Source organism: Prenolepis imparis, unplaced genomic scaffold, assembly GCF_030444845.1.
Source record: "Prenolepis imparis isolate NDT839.2.m4 unplaced genomic scaffold, iyPreImpa1.0 SCAF_66, whole genome shotgun sequence".
NCBI lineage: Eukaryota > Metazoa > Arthropoda > Insecta > Hymenoptera > Formicidae > Prenolepis > Prenolepis imparis.
The window spans coordinates 140835-164651 of NW_028141224.1; the positions used below are offsets into that span (position 1 = coordinate 140835).

General features: G+C 36.3%; 1 protein-coding gene across 1 annotated transcript; it reads left to right on the forward strand.

Moving 5' to 3' along the window:
* Positions 1–803: 803 nt before the first annotated feature.
* Positions 804–21645, forward strand: LOC145947331 (uncharacterized). The gene is made up of 4 exons (XM_083057135.1): positions 804–830; positions 2118–3010; positions 3384–3454; positions 21539–21645. Exons 1-4 carry the CDS (start codon positions 804–806, stop codon positions 21643–21645), a joined length of 1098 nt encoding a protein of 365 aa, XP_082913261.1.
* The last annotated feature ends 2172 nt before the right edge of the window (positions 21646–23817 follow it).

Sequence of the window (23817 nt, forward strand, 5' to 3'; positions counted from 1 at the left end):
GTATTAATTTTAATAATTTTTTAATTTTTATACTATTCTACATGGGTTTGCAACTTAAATTTTTCACTGGTTCATTATACGACTCTATAGGTTTGCAACTTAAATTTTCCACTAGTACAAAAGTTTCTACTTTCACTTGGCGCGCAATTTTTTTTATATTATTACTTTTGTAGTACGATCTACATGAGTTTGCAATGGATAATTTTTCATATGACTCTACATGGGTTTGCAATAGGTAATTTTTTATATTACAATTCTACATGGGTTTGCAATGACTGATTTTTCATACGATTCTACACATGGGTTTGCAATGGGTAATTTTTCACTACTGGCGTGCCCATACTAGGCGCCTTTTTTTACCTTTTTTTAAAGGTAAGTTTTTATAGGGATATCATTCATTTTTGTATATGATTTAGATTTACTAGGGTTGCTAAAAAAATGCCATTTTTTTCAGAAACTATTTATTAAACAGGTTTGAAATGTTTTTAAACATACATGGATATTTCTTCTTTTTAAATATATATTATTTTTTAATATAATCTCAATCAACTTCTATAACCTTATACCAGCACGATACAAGTATATGTATGCCTTTACTGTATCAACTCTTGTTTTTTCTACGTAATCATGTCATCACAGCTTTAATCATCCCCTCATCATCTTCCCAATCTTGTTTCGCAGAGATCTTTAAATTATATGTTTAGCGATTGCTTCCAATATTTAACTTTTTAAACCACTTAATTAAATGCACTTCGCGAAATACGGTTTGGAAGATGAAGAGGGCGTGATTCAAATGTGAAAACATGGTTACGTGGAAAGGACAAAAGTTGGTACAGTAAAGGCAAGTAAATACATATAATGTATTGTACTGGCATAAAGCAATAGAAGTTGATTGAGATTACCATGTATATTGTGTATAAATTGTTGAATAAATATTCTGAAAAAATAATGTAGGGCATTACTTTTTGAGCAACTCTAGTACTATTTCAAAAAATTACAGTAGGGATACTGCCGGTTCTAACCCATGGGGCTCCGAGGGGGGCGGGGGGGGGGTTCTCCGGGGCGAGGGGGTATGACGTACCCGCGGGGCGGGGGGGATCTTGTAGGCGAGGGGGATGACGTCACGCGGGGCGGGGGCGCTTATCGCTGTGCGGGAGACGCTTATCGCGTATTGTTTTTCATAAACAAAACAGCGTATTGTATTACTTTGAATTATCTAACATGTTTTATTATAAACAAAACACCGCAAAGTGAGCGCCGACATTCGGCCACCCTCGCGATACCTCCCCCGCCCCTCCCCCATAAGGCGACGCGCTTTGGCGGTACTTCCGCCCTCCCCCTCCCCTGCCCATATATGACGTTTCTTCCTCATTGTTTAGGAAGAATTCTTTTGCGATAATTTTGCCGACATTCGCCCGCCCTCGCGGTACCTCCCCCTCCCCTTCCCCTCCTCCATCTGAAGGGATCTTGGGAGGTCGCGCTTATCGCAATGAACACGTCGGGACGTGTTTTTTTTTCGCGGTAAAAGACCGTGTTGCATTACGCGCCGATATTCGGCAGCCTTTGCGGAACCTTTCCCCTCCCCCTAAGCGGAATTCTTTCTCATTGTTTAGGGAGCGCCGATGTCCGGCCGCTTAAATTTTTATAAACAAAAATGAGCGCCGATGTCCGGCCGCTCTGTGTCAAAAGCGATAACGTGATGAAGGGAGATCACCTTTCTGATATGTAATTAAACAATCCGTTAATCATGAAGAGGGGAAGAAATGATTAGACGAAATATAATAAGGACTGCTGCCACTTCAAACCATAGTACGTAATTTGCAAGCGCACAGATACGTCGGTCGAAAAAAGAATAGCGGGTGCAAGTGCTCTATAGAACGTGATTTTAAAAAGTGTGGAAAAATGGAAAACATCGAGCAGACTGAACGCGACCTGTTGGAGCGTCCCATCAAATCGCCACCTTGGGCGAGTATTTTGAATGGGCGCTGCGCTGCGAGGAATTTATCAAACTGCTCGAAGAAAACAGTCGTGTCAAGCGTCCGCGACTCTCCATTGGATATAGACAATCTTTGGTTGCTAGAATCGCGCGACTCGAGGGTGCAAAAACTCGATTGCAGAGACAGTTTATATCCAGTGGTGGTAATTACAGTGGCGACAATAACGCAGGAAGACTCGTTTGGCGAGAGATCGATACCGCGTTTGAAAATCGTATACTGACCGGTGCGGTAATTAACGCAGACTATATCGAACCGCGACAATTTTTGGAAGATGCTAGTAGTGTAGTACTCGAGCAAGTGCAAGACGTTATAAAAATACACAACTGTGTAAAAGTAAATACTGTGTTCAACGGTGAGTTTGTGACAGGTGATAAGCGCGCTAACAAAAGTATTAACACGAGAAATTATGAACTTTTTCGCACGTCCGATTTACGCGAGTGGTATGAACGGCACGTCATCGAAACCACATTGACGTCTCACGAAGAGTTTCAGGAACGTGATAGCGGATGGGCATTGTCACGAATCCTCAATCTTACGGTCAACGTCAACAAGTGCAATCCTATGCGCGTGGGATGCCATATTAAATTACCGCGAGAAATTATGACGAAGAGAGCGGTAATTAATGTGCTATCAATGGACAATGCGTGTTTCGCGTGGTCAGTGGTGGCCGCTCTGTACCCCGCTGAAAAATATACTGAGAGAACATCTTCATATCCGCACTATACGACGGTGTTAAATTTACAAAACATTGAGTTTCCGATAACGTTGAATCAAATAAAAAAGTTTGAACATATAAACAATATCTCAATCAACGTGTACGGTATCGAGAGGAAAAAGGAATTATCAATTCTTCCGATACGACTCGCCGATCAGAAAAAAGAAAAACATGTGAATTTGCTGTACGTGGAGAAGGAGGACGACAACGTTGGACATTTCGTGTATATCAAAAATCTGTCTCGCCTCGTAAGCTCGCAACTGAGCAAACATGACCACAAGAAATATATCTGCAATCGGTATGTATATTTATTGCAAATTATATAATTGTAAATAAAATTGTAAATAAAATTGTAAATAAAATTGTAAATAAAATTGTAATTTTTTTCACAGATGCTTGCACTCCTTTAATTTGAGCGAAAAGTTGGAGGCTCACATTGTGGACTGTGGAGAAATGAATGACTGCGCTATCCGGTTACCAAGCGATAAAGATAAGTGGCTCGGCTTCGACAACTATAACAGAAAGGAGCGGCTTCCGTTTGTAGTGTACGCCGACTTGGAGTGTGTGCTGAGGAAGACATCGGAACACGTGTCATACTGTCAACATCACGAGGTATTTAGCGTTGGATACTATGTGCAATGCTCGTACAATGAAACATTATCCGCATACAGATCTTATCGCGGTGCCGATTGTGTCGCGTGGTTCGCCAACAAACTCGAGGAATTAGCGCATCGCATAAAGGGTATTTTGTCTGATAATGTCCCCATGATAAATTTAACATCAGACGAGTGTGAAAAATTTCATAGCGCCACGCAATGTCACATTTGTGAAAAACCGTTTGCGCCGGACGATAATCGAGTACGCGATCATTGTCATTTAACCGGGCGATACAGGGGTCCCGCACACTCAAACTGTAATCTAAATTACAAAGACTCTTATGTCATTCCTGTAGTTTTCCACAATCTATCCGGTTATGACGCACATTTTATCATAAAAAAAATAGCTACCGCATACGAAGGACGTGTAGATGTGCTTCCAATAACAAAAGAAAAATACATTTCATTTACAAAGACTGTCAATAGTACCGACGACGACGACAAAGATCGGAAAGCTTGCATAAAATTACGATTCATCGATTCATACAAATTTCTCAGTGCTAGTCTTGACAAATTAGCATCTTTTCACAATAAGAATAAGTTAAAAATTTTACGTTTTAATTTTTCCGCATTATCCGCTCACAATTTCGAATTATTGACGCGAAAAGGTGTCTTTCCGTACGAGTACATTGACTGCGTGGACAAGCTGCAGGACACGCGTTTACCGCCGCGCGAATCGTTTTACAGTTCTTTAACCGGTGACACTGTATCCGAGAGCGATTACGCGCACGCTGAGAACGTCTGGAATCGATTCTCCCTTCGAACTCTAGGCGAATATAGCGATTTGTACTTAAAAACTGATGTCTTGTTATTAGCAGATATTTTTGAAAATTTCCGCGACACTTGCATCGCGAGTTACGGACTCGATCCTGCGTATTATTATACTCTTCCCGGGTATACATGGGACGCGATGCTAAAACATACAAATATTACGTTTGAATTGCTTACCGATATCGACATGGTTATGTTTATTGAACGGGGTATACACGGTGGTCTAAGTCAATGCTCCAACAGATATGCGCATGCTAATAACAAGTACATGCAGTCATATGATTCATCGAAACCATCGTCGTACCTTATGTACTTCGATGTAAATAATTTGTATGGATGGGCAATGTGTCAACCATTGCCTTATGCCGATTTTCGATGGGTCGAAGACATTTCAAACTTTGACGTTAACGCGATCGCTCCGGATTCGCTCACAGGTTATATTCTCGAGGTTGATCTAGAGTACCCACAAAATAAACACAACACACACATTGACCTACCGTTCTGTCCGACGCGCGACAAGCCGCCCGGCAAGCGGGAAGATAAGCTCCTCGCGACGCTATATGACAAGAAGCGTTACGTCATACATTATCGCAACCTGCAGCAGTGTACACGTCACGGTCTTCGTATCATAAAGATACATCGCGTATTACAATTTACTCAATCCGCATGGCTCCGCGATTACATCGAACTCAATACAAAATTTAGAACACAAGCGAAAAATGATTTTGAAAAAAATTTGTACAAATTGATGAACAACGCGGTATTCGGCAAAACTATAGAAAACGTTCGAAATCATGTAGATGTAAAATTATTGACAAAGTGGGACGGACGATACGGTGCGGAAGCGATGATCGCGAAACCAAATTTCCATAGCAGGAGCGTCTTTTCGGAAAATTTAATCGCCGTTGAATTACGTAAACTAGAAGTAAAATTTAACAAACCAATCTATGTTGGTATGTGTATACTCGATATATCGAAAGTGTGTCTGTACGAATTTCACTATGAGTACATGTCACCGCTCTATCGTGAAAGATGTCGGATAATGTACACCGACACCGACAGTTTAATATATCACATCGAGTGCGACGATGTGTACGAGAACATGAAACGCGATATCGCTAGATTCGATACGAGCGATTATCCAATTGACAACGCGTACGGTATAGCGCATGCAAACAAAAAGGTGCCAGGCTTGATGAAAGATGAGAATAACGGCGCGATAATGTCCGAATTCGTCGGGCTTAGAGCAAAAATGTACGCGGTGAGGGTGGACGGCAAAAAAGACACTAAAAAAGCAAAAGGTGTCAAAAGTAATGTCGTAGCGCGTAGTATAACGATTATACGCGATGCCTGAATGAAGAGATTGAAATGACACGTCAGCAGTCATGTATTAGATCGAAATTGCATGAAGTGTATACCATCCGCGAGACAAAAATTGCTCTAAGTCCGTACGACGATAAGCGGTATATTATACCTGATTCGACCGACACATTACCATGGGGACATTACCAGATACCCTTATAAAATATAATGTAGTATAATGTGTGTGTGTGTGTATGATATATTGTTATGTAACATATGTGTAATATATTGTACCGATTAAAGGAAAGGATGTATTAATAAAGATTTTGTATTTCATATATTTCATGAATATTTTATATATTTTATACGTTGTACACATTATATTTTTCTTAAAATAAATAGTCTATATGAATTAAATCACATTGTCCTTATGTATCCAAGAATTGTGTGAATTGTCAAATCCCAGCCATTTCACGTAAACCTCGTCACCTCTCCTGCGCAGTACTTTCTCCACAAGATACATGTCCGGATAATTCGCGCGATGCAACTCATACTCGTAAAACGCTCCAGCGACAGATGTTTTGCGATAGTCCTCGAGTAGATAGCTTACGGGATTAGTACGCTGCACTTTAACAATCTTAAAAACCTCCGTCGTCCAATTTGGCGTGTAACCCTTCTCGAAAAGTTTCTTGTACTTGCTAACGCGTACCGAGTCACCTACTTTGAATTTCGCCGGAGCGGCAATCTTTATGTTACTATATACCGTTTTTAAAAGTTTATCAGCGATCGCGGAGGTGACGTCGGCGGGTCGCATGCCGATTGTTCGGTGCTTGCGCGCGTTATAATCCGATACGAGTCGCGGCAACGCGTCGATCCACTTGTAAGTTCCATTCAGCGTAAACATCTTCCACATGTCGTTCTTCAGCGTACGATTGAATCGCTCGACGACCGATGCCTTCATTACCGAATATGTAGAATAATGATTGATGTTATGTTTTCGTATAAGCCGTTGCACGTCAGCGTTGTAAAATTCCTTCCCCATATCAGTTTGCATGTTTTTCGGGCATCTCTTGCTATCTCGAATTATTTCGGCGATAGCGTGAGCCGTCTCGCTTCCACCTTTACTCTTGAGTGGTACGGCCCACGCGTACTTGCTCAACACATCGATGATGGTGAGTATGTAGTGATAACCTTTGTTGAAACGAGAGTACGGACGCATCTCGACGATGTCGGCTTGCCACAGATCATTATATCCTCCCACTATGACATGTCTTCGGGGAAAATTTTTTCTCGCCGGCGCGTGCAGTTCGTTCACCAACTGTCGTCTCTCCAAACTATGTTGTTTCATCGCTTCGTCGGTTTTTCCCGATCGTCGTTTACTGCTGCTTGTTTTATCGCTCATTTCCGTTACTGACCCGTTCCTGAGCCGTTCGTAGCCGTTCTTGAGCCGTTCGTAGCCGTTCTTGACCCGTTCTTGAGCCGTTCGTAGTCGTTCTTGACCCGTTCTTGAGCCGTTCGTAGCCGTTCTTGACCCGTTCTTGAGCCGTTCGTAGCCGTTCTTGACCCGTTCTTGAGCCGTTCGTAGCCGTTCTTGACCCGTTCTTGAGCCGTTCATAGCCGTTCTTGCGTTGTTTACTTCCGTTCTTGACCCATTCGAAAATCGTTCGCAGCCTTGTTCACAGTCGTTTCTAACCCGTTCGTAGCCGTTCCTGACCCGTTCGCAACCGTTCCTGACCCGTTCGCAGCCGTTCCTGAGTTGATAGTAGCCTTGTATGTAGCCTTTAATGACTTGTTCGTAGCCTCGTTCGCAGCCCTGCTTGAGTTGTTCGTACCCTCGTTCGCAGCTGTTGCTAGGCCGTTCACTACCACTACCACTCATTGTAGTTAGATAGCAGTTCGATAATCCTTCGTAGCCGTTCGATAATTGTTCGTAGCCGTTCGATAACCCTTCGTAGATGTTTGATTACCGTTCGATAGCCGCTCCTAACCCGTTCACTGCTGCTCATTCAGGTCGTTTTTTAGTTAGCATTAGCTGTACGTTGAAGTTCGTTTATCGCAGTCTGTACTGCTCGCACGTCCTTCTCGAACGAAGTCAGCTTCTCATCTGATTCTTTCTGTTGATTCATCAATCTTTTAACGCAGGATTCCACATACAGTTTGTTGACAGCATCAGTGTCAGCTTCAGGTTGCGCTACACGACGAATCTTGCGCGATCTTGCATCATAGTCTGTAGCGACACGACACAGAGCGTTTCCGCGCACATAACTTCTCACCAATCTATCCCAATGATCGCTTGTGCCAGTTGCATCATTTCTCCGTTCGAATAATCCAAATTTGTTGATAGACATTTTTCGATGCGAATGACGCCGATCGACTGATTAGTTTTGCCGAGACCCCGTTTAATTTATAATAATGCCTGCTTCGCGAAGTTCCTCGATGATCGACAGGATCTCATTGTCGTGAGCGTTGTGGCCAGCTCGGCGCGAAGCATCGAGCAATCGTACCCGATCCACTAGCTCGTTGGGGTCGTCCCAGTGCACGTAATCAATTTTATTGTCGGTTAGCGTCATCGCTTGAGGCATGAATACACCCTTTGCAGATTTTTTCTTTTCAATTGACATCAACGGTGCGATTATTTGTTTGTATTTGTTTCCCCTATTGCTCCGTAATTGACCTTTCACTTTAAGTGTCCCAGCATAATCTCCCAAAGTTTATTGTGTGCAAATAGGGCACATATCGCATGGAATTATTATATACAATGGATTTTTACAATTGCAGCACCATCGACTCTCCACTGCGTCGTGTAATTGAATCACATGCTTCCGAACAGCATACATGTGCCCGAAGTCTTGAATAGAGATCATACATGTAGTACATAGAGCTAGATCAGTACCCGTCGAATAATAAAAGTATATGGTGCAAACTTTTGTACGTCCGTTTAGCGCAAGGATTTGTGAATTGTCTACTACCTTGTCGTGAATATCCGTAAGGTCCTCACTGCGATCACTAATATAATTACTGTCATCCGACAGCGCGTGATCTTCGTCAGACGACTCGTCTAATATCGCTTCGAAATTATTATTTTCCATTTTTTACACATTACTGCACAATTTTTCCACACTTTTTAAAATCACGTTCTATAGAGCACTTGCACCCGCTATTCTTTTTTCGACCGACGTATCTGTGCGCTTGCAAATTACGTACTATGGTTTGAAGTGGCAGCAGTCCTTATTATATTTCGTCTAATCATTTCTTCCCCTCTTCATGATTAACGGATTGTTTAATTACATATCAGAAAGGTGATCTCCCTTCATCACGTTATCGCTTTTGACACAGAGCGGCCGGACATCGGCGCTCATTTTTGTTTATAAAAATTCAAGCGGCCGGACATCGGCGCTCCCTAAACAATGAGAAAGAATTCCGCTTAGGGGGAGGGGAAAGGTTCCGCAAAGGCTGCCGAATATCGGCGCGTAATGCAACACGGTCTTTTACCGCGAAAAAAAAACACGTCCCGACGTGTTCATTGCGATAAGCGCGACCTCCCAAGATCCCTTCAGATGGAGGAGGGGAAGGGGAGGGGGAGGTACCGCGAGGGCGGGCGAATGTCGGCAAAATTATCGCAAAAGAATTCTTCCTAAACAATGAGGAAGAAACGTCATATATGGGCAGGGGAGGGGGAGGGCGGAAGTACCGCCAAAGCGCGTCGCCTTATGGGGGTGGGGCGGGGGAGGTATCGCGAGGGTGGCCGAATGTCGGCGCTCACTTTGCGGTGTTTTGTTTATAATAAAACATGTTAGATAATTCAAAGTAATACAATACGCTGTTTTGTTTATGAAAAACAATACGCGATAAGCGTCTCCCGCACAGCGATAAGCGCCCCCGCCCCGCGTGACGTCATACCCCCTCGCCCCGGAGAACCCCCCCGCCCCGCGCCCCCCTCGGAGCCCCATGGGTTAGAACCGGCATAGTATCCCTACTGATTACAATGTCCTCATTCTGTATCTGTAATGTAAAACATATTTAAATCATTAGAATACGGACATATATGCAAAATATACTGTTTCTTTATTTTATATTAACAATTATATACTTATGAAAGAAATAGTAGCATAGGATGGCAGCGTAACAAGAAAGTAGTTATTATTGTGAATGAAATATAGAACATCACATATAAGTAGTATTGCATATCACATGTATGTAGTATACATTGCAAAATGTAGATCCTTCTATTTTTTTCTTGAATACATATTTATATAATGATATTTGCAACTACTTTCTTGTTACGTTACCATTTTACTATTTCTTTCATAATAATAACTACTTTCATGCTACGCTACCATCCTACTATTTCTTTCATAAGTATATAATTATTGATATAAAATAAGGAAGCGAATAATAAAAGCTAATAATAATAAATTACGTAAAGATGTATTTTTGATAGCTCATAGCATTCATAATAGTGCTATGATTATCTTTACATTATTTATTATTATTAGCTTTTATTCGCTTCCTTATTTTACATCAATAATTATGTACTTATAAAAGAAATAGTAGGATGGTAGCGTAGCATGAAAGTAGTTATTATTATGAAAGAAATAGTAAAATAAAATGGTAACGATACATGTGATATGCAATATACTACATACATGTGATATGCAATACTACTTATATGTGATATACTATATTTTTTTCATAATAATATAATAATAACTATTTTCTTGTTACGTAACCATCCTATTATTTTTTCATAAGAATATAATTGTTAATATTGTTATAAGAAATATAAAATAAAATAATTACTTGATTCTTATAAATCTCATCTTCTTCTATCGATTATGACCCTCTGGCTAGATTCTCTTATAATAAATAAAAACGAGCTAACCGCACACTTAACCTATGTCACATGTCACATATCACATACACGTTATATATATTATATATATATATATATATTTATATCTATACATAACCCCGCACGCTGCTAATATCGCGGAGCGCCACTAACGCCGCCTGTGTCAAACGTGAGAACTGTACAAGATTACCACTACATGCATCTATTGCATGTGTTGTTTACGTGTGATATACGTGTATGCATGTGTTGTATACGTGTGTTACACGTATAGATACTATATACTATGTATGCGTGAACGACGATGACGACGTGGACGTTTCTTACAAGAAATTTTTCATATTTAGACTTTGCATTATGATATTTCCGCTTACAAAGCATGTAGAGCAAAAATAAAGACACTTTCATTATATAATTCGACCTCAATCTATCGATTAAACGTAGTAAGAACTCGATAGCTTCAGCCGTTATATGAGTAATATCCGACTATGATATCTCAAACTGTCCGATTCGCGTAAAGATACACGGTGCCTCGCTTCTGAGGGGTCGGCTTCGCTCAAACTAGGCGCGAGACACTACCGTGTCTCTTGATATCTTTGTCTCTTTTTAGATACGTTCTTAAAAAGAGACAAAGATTAATCGTCGATTAAAGTTAATCGGAGTTAGTCGAAGTGGCCCTTAACCTCATTCTCTCTCTTTCTATCTGCTACTCTTCTCTCTCTCTCTCTCTCTCTCTCTCTCTCTCTCTCTCTCTCTCTCTCTCTAAAATTAATTAAAATTTACTTACATTTTGCTGTTTTGAGTTGCACGCATTTTCGCTCCTTTATTTTTCCTTAGACATTTTTGTATATTATGTCACCACGTGAGATGCAGAACAGAAAGCTCCAGTAACAATTGAAGAGATGTACGCACTGTTGCCAGTTTCGGGACGCGCAACACGCCGAGTCGTAAGGCTTCTGCACATAGGACGCGGAAACGCTTGCCGCGCGGCAAAAATTACTAAAAGTGTTCAAACACTTAATATTTTAAGATTCCATCCGCAATTATATTTACGAAGCCTTATTTCAGTCATTAAATGATTTCGATAACAAACCCAAGATCATTAAGATTTATTCAGTAAATTATTAAATGAAGAGACTTATAAATAAGGCCCATGTAGGTATAATTAAAGAGAATATTTTATTATAGAATTAAGTCAAACGAGAACAAGAGATTCTCGATATTACGTTATGGAATCATAATTCTATAATTTAGAAATAACTTTATCTTATCCTATTGTATTAAATTAAAGTTTTATTAAGAATTCTAATTAAATAAAATAAATTAATTATATAAGAAATGATTCCATAAACGTACAAATGAATATTTGGCGAACTGTAAGAAACTTTAACATGTATCTATGCGCAGACCCCTCTAAAATTAGCTCACAAATCAGCAAATAATTAAGTGCCGATCGTAGGTGACAAGCCGCTTCCGTCCGTTATCTCCCTCGTGTTATCGGATGCTAGCGTTCAAACCGCAAAAGAATAATAAATCAGACGCTTCTTGGAATCGTCGCTCCTCATCTCAAGCGCACCACCGAACTTCGATATCCGGTCCAGATTATCTAAAACTCGTAAATTGATAGTTGACACCTAGAGCGCTCGCTCTTGCGGGTCATCGCATCGTGACCTTTTAGTACAATTTATTGTGACATATTCCAAGAAAACGTCTTTCTTAGAAATCCCCACCAAAAGGGAACTGCACACGACACTCAGATTTTTCTCGATTTGATGGGTATATAAACCTTTAATTCTTAACTTCATTACGGCATATCATCATCGGCATCTTACCGTAACTATACGGCATCTCATTATCGAGAACCCACCGTAGCTCTACAGCACATCATTTCTGTAGCCTTACGATACTCTGTATAAAGTCACGCGTTTGCCGTCAACTGTGTTGACATACCCGATTTGTTAGTCGCGCATAGAATTATAAAGTAAAAATTAAATAGAACTCTTGTGCATCAAAACTCGAATACGTTGATTTTGCCAAACATCCCGCGACCGAGGTCCTAGAGAAGGGAAGAAGGCGAACGAGCGTATAACGATCCACTGTCTGAAGTTCACAGTCTATCACAAGGTAAGTACTTATAATTACCCAGACTATTTAACACGCCGCTTCACGCCAATTCTAATTCTAAGTTGTAGACTGACAATTCTCTTTCAATCATTACCTTCTCTTAAAACAAATAAACGAAATCCACTGTTAAGCATTGCATGCAGCTAACAGTTTCCCGTTGTCAGTCAATATTTATCAAATCAGAATCCAACTATCTTTCCATAATTATTCAAGGTATCAATATCAGAATTTAGCAACATTAACGTAGAAACAATACTCCTGGTATCACTCGGACGTCATCCAACCCGCATTTTACCTCTAGCCGTTGGACGTACCTTTCGTAGGTCCACACGACTCTCTACCATTTCCCCAACTTCCCGTCGTTGTCGAGGCATCCATCGTACTTGCCCGATGACAAAGCTCCCATCAACACCCTGCGTATCTCCATCGTCGACGAGGCATCCATCGTACTTGCCCGAAGACATTCTCCGTACCCCCATACCTTCCTTTTGAATTCATATTTAAAACCAAATGAATAGACGTATCGGATATTGATATCTCACTCTTTCTAGTTCCCCTTCATGTTATCTCACGATAATTCTTATCTAACTCATTATAAACCCTTCATTCTGACCATATGACCCCTTGTAGATGAGCAACCCGAGAAACAGAAAAGCACGTCGGATAAAAAGAAATCATCGAGCCGGCTTGAAAACTCGCGAAACACGCGCTGCATCGACCTTACGCTGGTTTAAGCGTAAGGCACATAAAAATAAGCCGCATGTCAAATCGTGTGAAATAGTACCATTTTCTCCCGATACATTGCGTCGCTTAAAGACCTCATCTTCTCAAACTAATACCCCAAGAAGCTTAACTAACGAACACGAAATAACGCCTGTAATAAACTTACCGTCAGGCTTAGATTCATACTCTCTAGAATTAATATTATTCTCTGAATGGTGTCAGAACATACGCTATTTAAAAGAAGATTACACTGCAGATAACCATCAAGAAGAATCTCAACCTAACGATTTAATCTCTCAACTAAAAGCTCAACTCCCCGAGAATTCTTTAGAAATATATAGATGAGTATGACAATTATCTAAATTATTGATATATGTACACTTAATCATATGTGCATTAAATATATTATTCTCATCATTGCCTCTACCAATTAATTCAAATGCTACCCAGATCTACTGAATTAGACGTCCAAGGATTAACAAACGATGATGCAAATTCAATTATAAATATAATTATCGGGTTACTAACTGACGTTTTAGAAGGAACTATTGATATCGATCATAGTCTGCTTAGATAATCTTCATATCCTTGGTGCTCAAATAAGCGTCGAATTCACAGACGATTAAATAAATATCAAATTCATTTTATTAATTAGCCCCTGAATTATTATTATCCAGATGAATAAACAACTTCAAGGCTTAATTTGCAATACGATTTACCAATTAATAGTCAATTTGATCTATGAATATTTGAATGGTAAAATAACTTTCGATCAAGTTATAACTATTTTAAACGACATCGAAGATATCGCTAAGAGATTCGATACTCCCAACTAGTAACTAATACCCCCACTCCTGTGACCTACAACATTCCCTAGATCCGTAACTTCGGTCCTAGCTCTCGGCGTCCCAGAGGTATAGCCGGTGTAAGCAGGTTGCCTCACAAAAATAGAGAGCGCCCGTTTTCTCACTAGCCTAGGCATAGAGAGAGAAGGAAGATCACCCAGACGTGACAACTCAAAACTTTGGTGGCAGCGGTGGGATTGCCTAAAGGACTGATAAAGATCCTCCTGTGTAAAGGTCTCAGGAATTAATCCTCTTTCGCGTTAAAATTCTAAAATTTTAGATTGAAAGTGAATAACGAGTGTAACTTGAAATTTGATCAAATTGTCGCTGACAAGTGTGGCAACAATTATCGCTGTCGCTGACGAAGAGGGTGGCAACAGACGATTACGATTGAATTTTCAATTATATTCAATTCCTTTCCTAAATGATTATCTTGATTTGAGATTTGACTTAGTTGTCGCCGACGAAGTGTGGCAACAACACCAACTGTCGCTGACGAGGAGTGTGGCAACAGTTGAGAAATAAGTTAAAATTTCAAATACATTTTATTTTTCTTCATGCCCAGGAAAGGCGGGCGTCGAGTTCGAATTAAAAGGATTAATTTCCAGATCAAAGAAACAATCTCCTCTTTCCAAAATCCCCTTCCTCTTTATTTACAAAAATATACAATTTAACTAATAATACAAATGACCCCGAACCACTATCTAACGAAAATAAGAATATCAATTATAAACCAACGCCAATAGAATTTGAATACAAATATCCTGATTACAAAACAATTGAACGTACAGATCCCCGTCGCAAAATCTATAAAATTCGACATCTATTCGGTCCCGATTAAGCGACCGAACACTGTAATTAATCTTATTAATATATTTTCTTTCAGTCTCTTATTTCTCTCTAAGGTAAGTGCGCCATGCCGAATACACGATCGCAAAGTTCTAATCCTCCTTCCGAGGCTGAGGAAAGTGTATCACGATCCGAACTTGAAATTTTTAGTCGAAACGTTAACGAAAAAAGAAACGTTAACGGAAAAAGAAAAATCACTCAAAGAGCAACATAAATTACTGCAGGAAAAGACAGACGAATTTAAAGCATTATTACGAGAAATTGAAACCAAAAAATCAGACGACCAGCATGACTCAATATTAACTACTTTAGTTGAACAAATCTCTCACCTTAGTGCTTTACCCAGACAAGTAGAGATTTTAAACCAACGTATTAATAATAGTCTGACTTCCGATGCATCCTACACAGAAAATAATATCTATTAGATATCTAATGGATATCCACAATGGGCATTATGGATATCCACGAATATATAGGAAACAGCTATTAGATGTACTTTAGATATCCAAATGTCCGCCATTCGAGATCTCATAGATATCCATAAGATATCTACATAAATATCCATTAGATATCCATACAATATTCAGTGAATATTTCTGTAGATATTTATTGTATGTATACTGGATATTCATTAGATTTTTGTGTGGATATTCATTCCATGTCCCGTAAATATTCACAGAATATGTAAATCAATATCCATTGGACATCTATATCAATCTCTATTATATGTATATTAGATATTCATTAGAGTTCGCATAAATATGTATAAGATATCTATATAAATATCTAGTAGATATTTATATAATATCCAGTAAATATTTCTGTAGATATCCATTGGATGTATAGTGGATATTTATTAGATTTGTATGTGAATATCCATTAAATGTTTCATAAATATTCACAGAATATGTCGGTCCATTGGACATCTACATTAATATTCAATTAATATTTATATAGATATCTACTGTATGTATAATGGATATTTATTAGATTTCTGTATGGATATCCATACAATGTTCTATGTATATTCCTTAAAGGATAGGCATTGGTAATAAGGTTTATTAAAATTAAATTTTAAATATCTTTTGAAAAACAATAGTTTTTATTTCTTTCAATGTAATGCATACGTTTTCACTTTCCTGCTTCATTAATAAGCAGAATTAATACAAAAAGAAATAGAAATTAATTGAACAAAAAGAATTTAGAATTATTATAAAAAGAACTTATTAGAAGTTAAAGTTAAACGCAGAGGGATTAAGATTAATCTGTTTAGTTATTTGGAACACAATACGCGCACACTAATATCGTAAAATTGCAGAATTTATAAACTTTTACAAACGTTTAAAAACATATGTTAAAAACATATAATAATAATTATAAGCAGAATATTATACAGGGCCAAAAATCTGGATACAATTGAATATCTCTTAAAGAATATCTCTTAAACAGAGAAAAAATTTCAAATAAAAATTGTAGGGTTTAAGAATATCTATTTGCAGATCTTATCACTTTAACCTTGAGTAGAGTTGTCAAAATCAAGACGTACAAAATCATGAATTGAATTTTTTAAATAAAATCACCATATTTAAATAAACCATTTTTTAAAAAAGATGATTTCATTTAAAAAATTCAAGATAATCTTATCCTGATGACCTTGGCAATGTTACCCAAAGTCAAAGTGATAAGATCTGTAAATACATATTTTTAAACTTTACAATTTTTGAAACATTTTTTTGTAACGCGGTCACCTTTCCTGAGCGCACGGATCGGCTCGTCGGTGTCAGGGTTCGAGAGAAGGGGAGACTCAAACTTATTAACCTGTTTTTGCGTAACAACTAACTTTTATTGATTTAGAAAAATACATGCAAAGCCTAGGTGTGTAATGTGTTATTCACAGCGTGTATGCGTGTCTGTGTGGATGTGCGTGTGTGTGAGAGAACGGTCGCGACACGCGTATTTACAATGGTGGCTCGTGGAGCCCAGCGCAGACGAGGCGGGGAACGCGTCTACCTCGGTCGTGGGCCGGATCGTCCGGAGGGCTGAGGAACTCCTCTGCCCTAACGGTATCGTCAGGAAGCCGATGACTCGGCGGGACCAAGAAACACCTTGGTCCTACAGGAGGTCAGGAAGCCGATGACTCGGCGGGGTTGAGTCACCTCAACTCGGTCTTATGCTGGAGCGTGCGATAGGCAGGACTGCAGGATAGGATCTAGTGTCTATCTGCTGGTCGGTCGCCCTTATATACCCGGCTGCCCCACTCTCGTGGTCGGGTGCGTGGGGGAACGGCCGTGCGTGCGAGCGAGACGGCATGCGTGCGAGCGAGACGGCATGCGTACGAGCGAGATAGCATGTGTGCGAGCGAGACGGCATGCGTGCGAGCGAGACGGCATGCGTACGAGTGAGATAGCATGTGTGCGAGCGAGACGGCATGCGTGCGAGCGAGACGGCATGCGTACGAGCGAGATAGCATGTGTGCTAGCGAGACGGCATGCATGTACGAGCGAGATAGCATGTTGAGAGCGATAGAGAGAGATAGAAAAAGCAAACAAGCGGTCTATTATTAATCTATATATTTTAGCCGGTTAGTAACTTCGTTACAAGAATATCTATTTGCAGATCTTATCACTTTAACCTTGAGTAGAGTTGTCAAAATCAAGACGTACAAAATCATGAATTGAATTTTTAAATAAAATCACCATATTTAAATAAACCATTTTTTAAAAAAGATGATTTCATTTAAAAAATTCAAGATAATCTTATCCCGATGACCTTGGCAATGTTACCCAAAGTCAAAGCGATAAGATCTGTAATTACATATTTTTAAACTTTACAATTTTTGAAACATTTTTTTCTTAAATGTATTGTTTACGAGACATTCGACTGTATCCAGACTTTTGTATTTCTGTACTCCACTTTGTATATATAATATACTTCATATCTATCTATCTTAGGTTCAGTTTCTTAGGTATTTAGACATACAATTCTTAAATTTAAAAAATATGGCTTATATGATTTCCTTTCTCTCTTTCTCTCTCTCTCCTTTTCTTATTAATTCCGCAGTTACGCATTCACGCAAAAAGTTACACACACACACACACACATATATATTGCCCCAAAAATGCAGTGTACATTTACATACATTTCAACGTTATCAACTTAACAATTACGCTTCAACTTAACAATCATATTTTTAAGCAAGTAAATAACGCATTAAAAAACTGGAAAAATCTATACTTCGAAAACATTAATAAAACATCATCATTTGTAACATAAATCAATAAAAGAATACCAAATCTTAGAAAATAAAAACGTACCTCAAGTATAGAAATTATAAAATTTGAATTAAACTTAATAAGCAAATAATTAATATACATGCACTTCTGGGGCAATGTCTACTCTACAATCTGTATATATAATAATATAATATAATATTGTGAAATATACAACATAAAATAATTTGTTTGTTTTTAAAACGGAAAAATTCAGAAATATTTCAATACTTATAAAACTTTAAGTGTGTAGTTATCTTACTATAAAACTATACATCATATAATTATCTCACTATATATCATAGTTTTATAGTAGACAGTGAAGTGAAAATTGTCGAAACAAAGAAAATAAGCAATAACCATAATATTGGTAAACCACTTCCACTACAAATTAAATTTAGTTTGATTTACTTAGGTTAAGTATTATATAGTTTAAATATTATATTTAATGTAACATATTGTGTCTTATTATTTAGCATAAATCATTATTAGTGAAAGCTTATTCAAAACTGTCCCGGAGAGGACTCCCAGCACCCACCGGATTAATAAAAATATTTTTGTCAATCTGGTGCGGACTATCCCGGAGAGGACTCCCAGCACCCACCGGATTAATCAAAATATTTTTGTCAAGCTGGTGCGGACTGTCCCGAAGAGGACTCCCAGCACCCACCGGATTAATAAAAATATTTTTGTCAATCTGGTGCGGACTATCCCGGAGAGGACTCCCAGCACCCACCGGATTAATAAAAATATTTTTGTCAATCTGATTCGGACTATCCCGAAGAGGACTCCCAGCACCCACCGGATTAATAAAAATATTTTTGTCAATCTGGTGCGGACTATCCCAAAGAGGACTTTCAGCACCCACCAGATTAATAAAAATATTTTTGTCAATCTGGTGCGGACTGTTCCGGAGAGGACTCCCAGCACCCACTGGATTAATAAAAATAGTTTTGTCAATCTGGTGCGGACTATCCCGGAGAGGACTCCCAGCACCCACCGGATTAATAAAAATATTTTTGTCAATCTGGTGCGGACTGTCCCAGAAAGGACTCCCAGCACCCACCGGATTTTATATATATATATATATATATATATATATATATATATGTATCTTTATATGAAAACTTCATCATTTTATAATATTTTATTTGACTCAAACAATATCTTTATAATTATTAAACACTTGCATATTATTAAAACATTTCAATGAATTGACATATAAATGTATGAATAATTAAAATTTTGTATCAAAATATTATTAAGAAAATAGAATTTTTACAAACTCACTCTTGTGATCCTCACAGAAATAATACTTATGCAGGATATGATACTCGTACGATATTTTTCGTGTCTTCTAACAAACAAAATTTTTCCTCCTATAGACAAACATATTTAATAACATTAATTACACAGAATATAAAACATTTTCAAATATATTTTGTTTTATTAAAGTTAGAATATCTGCTTTTTTATGAAATTAAATGTGTATTTCTTGCATGTTTCTTTTTATATTTTAACAAAAAAATTTTAATAAAAGTGATATTTATAAAAGTTTTAGTATTTATAAAATGTTATGCCTATATAAAAGCATTTATTACTAAAACTACTTACTATTATTTATTACTAAAACTTTGAACTTTGACTTTTCACATAAAATTGAAAATAGGTTACAATACTTTAAAACATAAAATTTTAAGATACAGAAAAAAATATATAATATAATGTTTAATTATATATAATGTTTAAGAGATGAGAAGAAATTAAATTCACTATAATAACTTCACGTGAAAAATTTCACGTGAAAAGTTCATAAGAAAAGAAAATATGTATAGTATTTTGTATGATTAATATAATATAACTTATTAACTCGTAAGCAATCCAGTATTAAAATACGCATTAAGTACCGTAAGTTTAATTATTGTTATCATAAGTTTTTTTTTCTATGAATTTGTTGTAATTTTCACGTGAACTTTCACTTTGTAATATATTCTTGTTAGATTCGTTGAAGTATGTTCTTTTTACGAGCAAATGTAAACTTTCTCACGTAATTTTTAACCATCAAACGACTTGGTTAAAATGTGAAAAATAATGTAACGTTAAGCATGCGCATTGTGTAGTAAAAAAATTCGAGTAATAATATTCATCTAGTTATATTTGTTTCGTTTCGTTAAGATAGTTGGAAATAAAACTTTAATAGGCGAGAGATATGGATAAACCTTTACTTTGTCAATGAACAACGCAATCAACTACAAAAAAAGAAGGAAAAAGTTTTACAGATGCAATAAATAAAGTTTTACAGGTGCAATAAATAAAGTAAGTATGTATAAATAAAGTAAGATTGCTATAATTTTTTGTACAAATAATTTGTTTTATGTAATAATAATTTCTTTAATAAATAAATAGTCCCTTTTTATATGATTATTATAAAGTTACATATTTGAGGTTAATTTATATTTCTAACGATATATGATTATCAATACAATATATCTATTTTTTTTAGAATGAATACAACACATAATCAAAAAAATTATTACTTGAGTGGATAAAGTTGCATCCTGATGTGGCAAGAGGAAGATTGCGACGGAAAGGTGAAAGTAAACAAGAAATGGTAAATATTATTTAATCTAATAATCTTTTTTAATCATGCAAAATGTATTAAATATTAAATAGATATACAATTTCAGAAAGAATTATTAGAGGATATGGCAAATGTTATAAACACAGCCAATAAAGGTCCCATTAAATCCAGTTCGGAATGGTTAAAGGTATTATAATTAATGTTTATAATTGTAATAATGTTTATATGTTTAGCGTAGATAAGCGATCAATGAAAAATATTTTTTTCAAAAAGCCATAGAAAGCCATAGAAATATAGATAATTATATATCGATTTATCTTTGTATATACATGACTAACTTAAACAAAATGTGCTTGTAAATATTATTATATTATGACATTTACAAGCACATGTGAATTTTAATAAAATGTTGATATTACAAAATAACAATTTAATATTTTTATATTTGTAGACGTGGAAGGACTGGAAAATGTATGTGCTTAAAAAGGAAACTAAAGGAAGAGCTCATCATCAAGGAACAGGTGGAGGACCTCCCATAAAAATATCTTTTTCGACATTAGAAGAAGAATTATTGGATTTTTTAACCCCGGAAGCAGCAGGGTTAGAAAATATTCCGCAAGGAGGAATAAATTTAGATAAAGAAAATTCAAATTCTCAAGAAATATATTCTGAAAATAATTCAGAAGAAGTGCAAAATTTAGAAACTGAAAATGAACCATTACATAAAAAATTACGTACAAGCAATATGCCTTTAAATAATATGAATGGTATACGATTTGTGACACTATAATAATATGATTAAATTGATTTAATTTTTAACATACTTCTAAGATTATTTGACATTTAATATTTTTCAGATTCAAATACGAATTCAAAATCGATATCTGTTAAAATGGTAAATATTCAAGAAGAAAAACTAGCGTTGAAAAAAGAAGAACTAGATATTCAACGACAACTTTTGTAGGTACAACGATCTACATTAATTGAAATAAAAAAAATAAGAACTGTCATAGATACGTTTGGATCTTTGCAATAAAATTATTCATAAAGGAGGTAAGCAATTTGATTACAAAGGACCCCGCACTAAACCACGTGAAAATGGGCCCTGCGAAAATGGCTGAATTTGAAATATGTTGTACCTTTTGGGTCACTGAACAAATGTTTCCTCAGGCAAAATGTCAAAAAATGGACAGTTTCGTCGTTTCAACCCTTCAAAAGCCTGAGGTCAGACCAGCAAAGATATCACTTTCGGATCAATGCGGTTACCATTATAAGGAAACAATATGAATTTTTAGTGAACAAAATAGTTAAAGAATAATTTGTTTATGACAGTATTGTTTATTGCTTATTTTAAAACAAATAATGCGTTAAAAAAACGCTATCCGTTATGATTTTTCCCACTTTAAATCAGCAATCAGTTCTTGCAAACAATGACATTTTCAAAGTGTTTAAACAATACTGTCATAAACAAATTATTCTTTAACTATTTTGTTCACTAAAAATTCATATTGTTTCTTTATAATGGTAACCGCATTGATCCGAAAATGATATCTTTGCTGGTCTGACCTCAGGCTTTTGAAGGGTTGAAACGACGAAACTGTCCATATTTTGACATTTTGCCTGAGGAAACATTTGTTCAGTGACCCAAAAGGTACAACATATTTCAAATTCAGCCATTTTCGCCGGGGCCCATTTTCACGTGATTTAGTGCGGGGTCCTTTAAATGTTTTTATTTATATAGCAGAATATATCATCTTTTTTATTATAAATAATAATTAAATGATATATTATGTACATTATAATCCAATAAATTCAAAAATTTTTTTTTGTTACGCACATGTTGCAATAAGTATCCAAAGTTGTGCACGCTCTTTATTTGTTTGTTTTTTATTTGATTATCTATACTTTGTCACTTTATTTTGTGTTTCATATATTGAGATATAAGATTTTTTTTATAAAGTATATTTAAAATACTGAACTAAAATACTATAAGACTGAAAACTAAAAACTGGTCATAAATAGATAAGTGACATTGTGATATATAAAATTGTTTATGTTTATTTAAAATAGATAATAAGTGACAATTGTGATACATAACTTTATGTAATAAAACTATTATTTTGTTTATTTAAAATAGATAAGTATTGTGATACATAAAAATACTCTTTTATTTAACTAAAAAAGAAACGCTAAAAATATTATATTATTTATTTCTATATTATATATTTAATATATATTATAAATTCTGCATTATTCAATTTATTTTGTATCTTGCTAGTATAGTTTAATCAATAAAATATTATGTAATGATATTATCACATGTATTAATTATTAATAACTTCCAAACATTTTATTAATAACATATATAATTTGTGATCACAGTTATTACATTATTAAATATATAATCTTTCATTATTTTCAATTAAAATATCGCTGTATAATTCGTTCTCGAATTTCGTTGCCATTTAAATTTTCTTCTACGTTGTATATTTCAAGATTTCTTTCCCTTTCGTCTAATTCATCATAATATATTTCCGGTTGCGGGACATTATAATGTTTTGCAATATTTTGAACCACACAACACGCATTTACAATAAGAGCTGAAATAAATTTTAAAAATTAATATTCTCAAATATTTAAAAAAAATATAGTTGCTATATGAAAATTACACTACCAGAGAATTCTGGCGAGTAATGCAAAGCTCTTTCCTTCCTCAGGCATCTCCATCTTCCCTTCAGCATTCCAATGGCTCGTTCTACACATGACCGAGCTTTTACGTGAGCATTAGTATAACGAGCTGAAGGTGATCCTTCTGGTTGCCTTAATTTTGGTGTCATCAAATAGGGTAACAGGGGATATCCGAAATCTCCTAATATCAAAATTGTAACACTTTATTTGTACATATTAATAACATATTCAACATTTAATTTTTCAAAATTAAAAACTAAAAAAATTTTACACACCCATACGTGTGTATAACTACATTTGTAATTTATAATAAACTTAGGGGCCTATTCTGTTACTTTTAACAATGTTGTTATATGCATCACTGTGCATATTTTTTGTATCATGTAAAAGCTGCGCAATGATACATAACGACATCATTAAAGGTTACAGAATAGGCCTCTTAAAATAA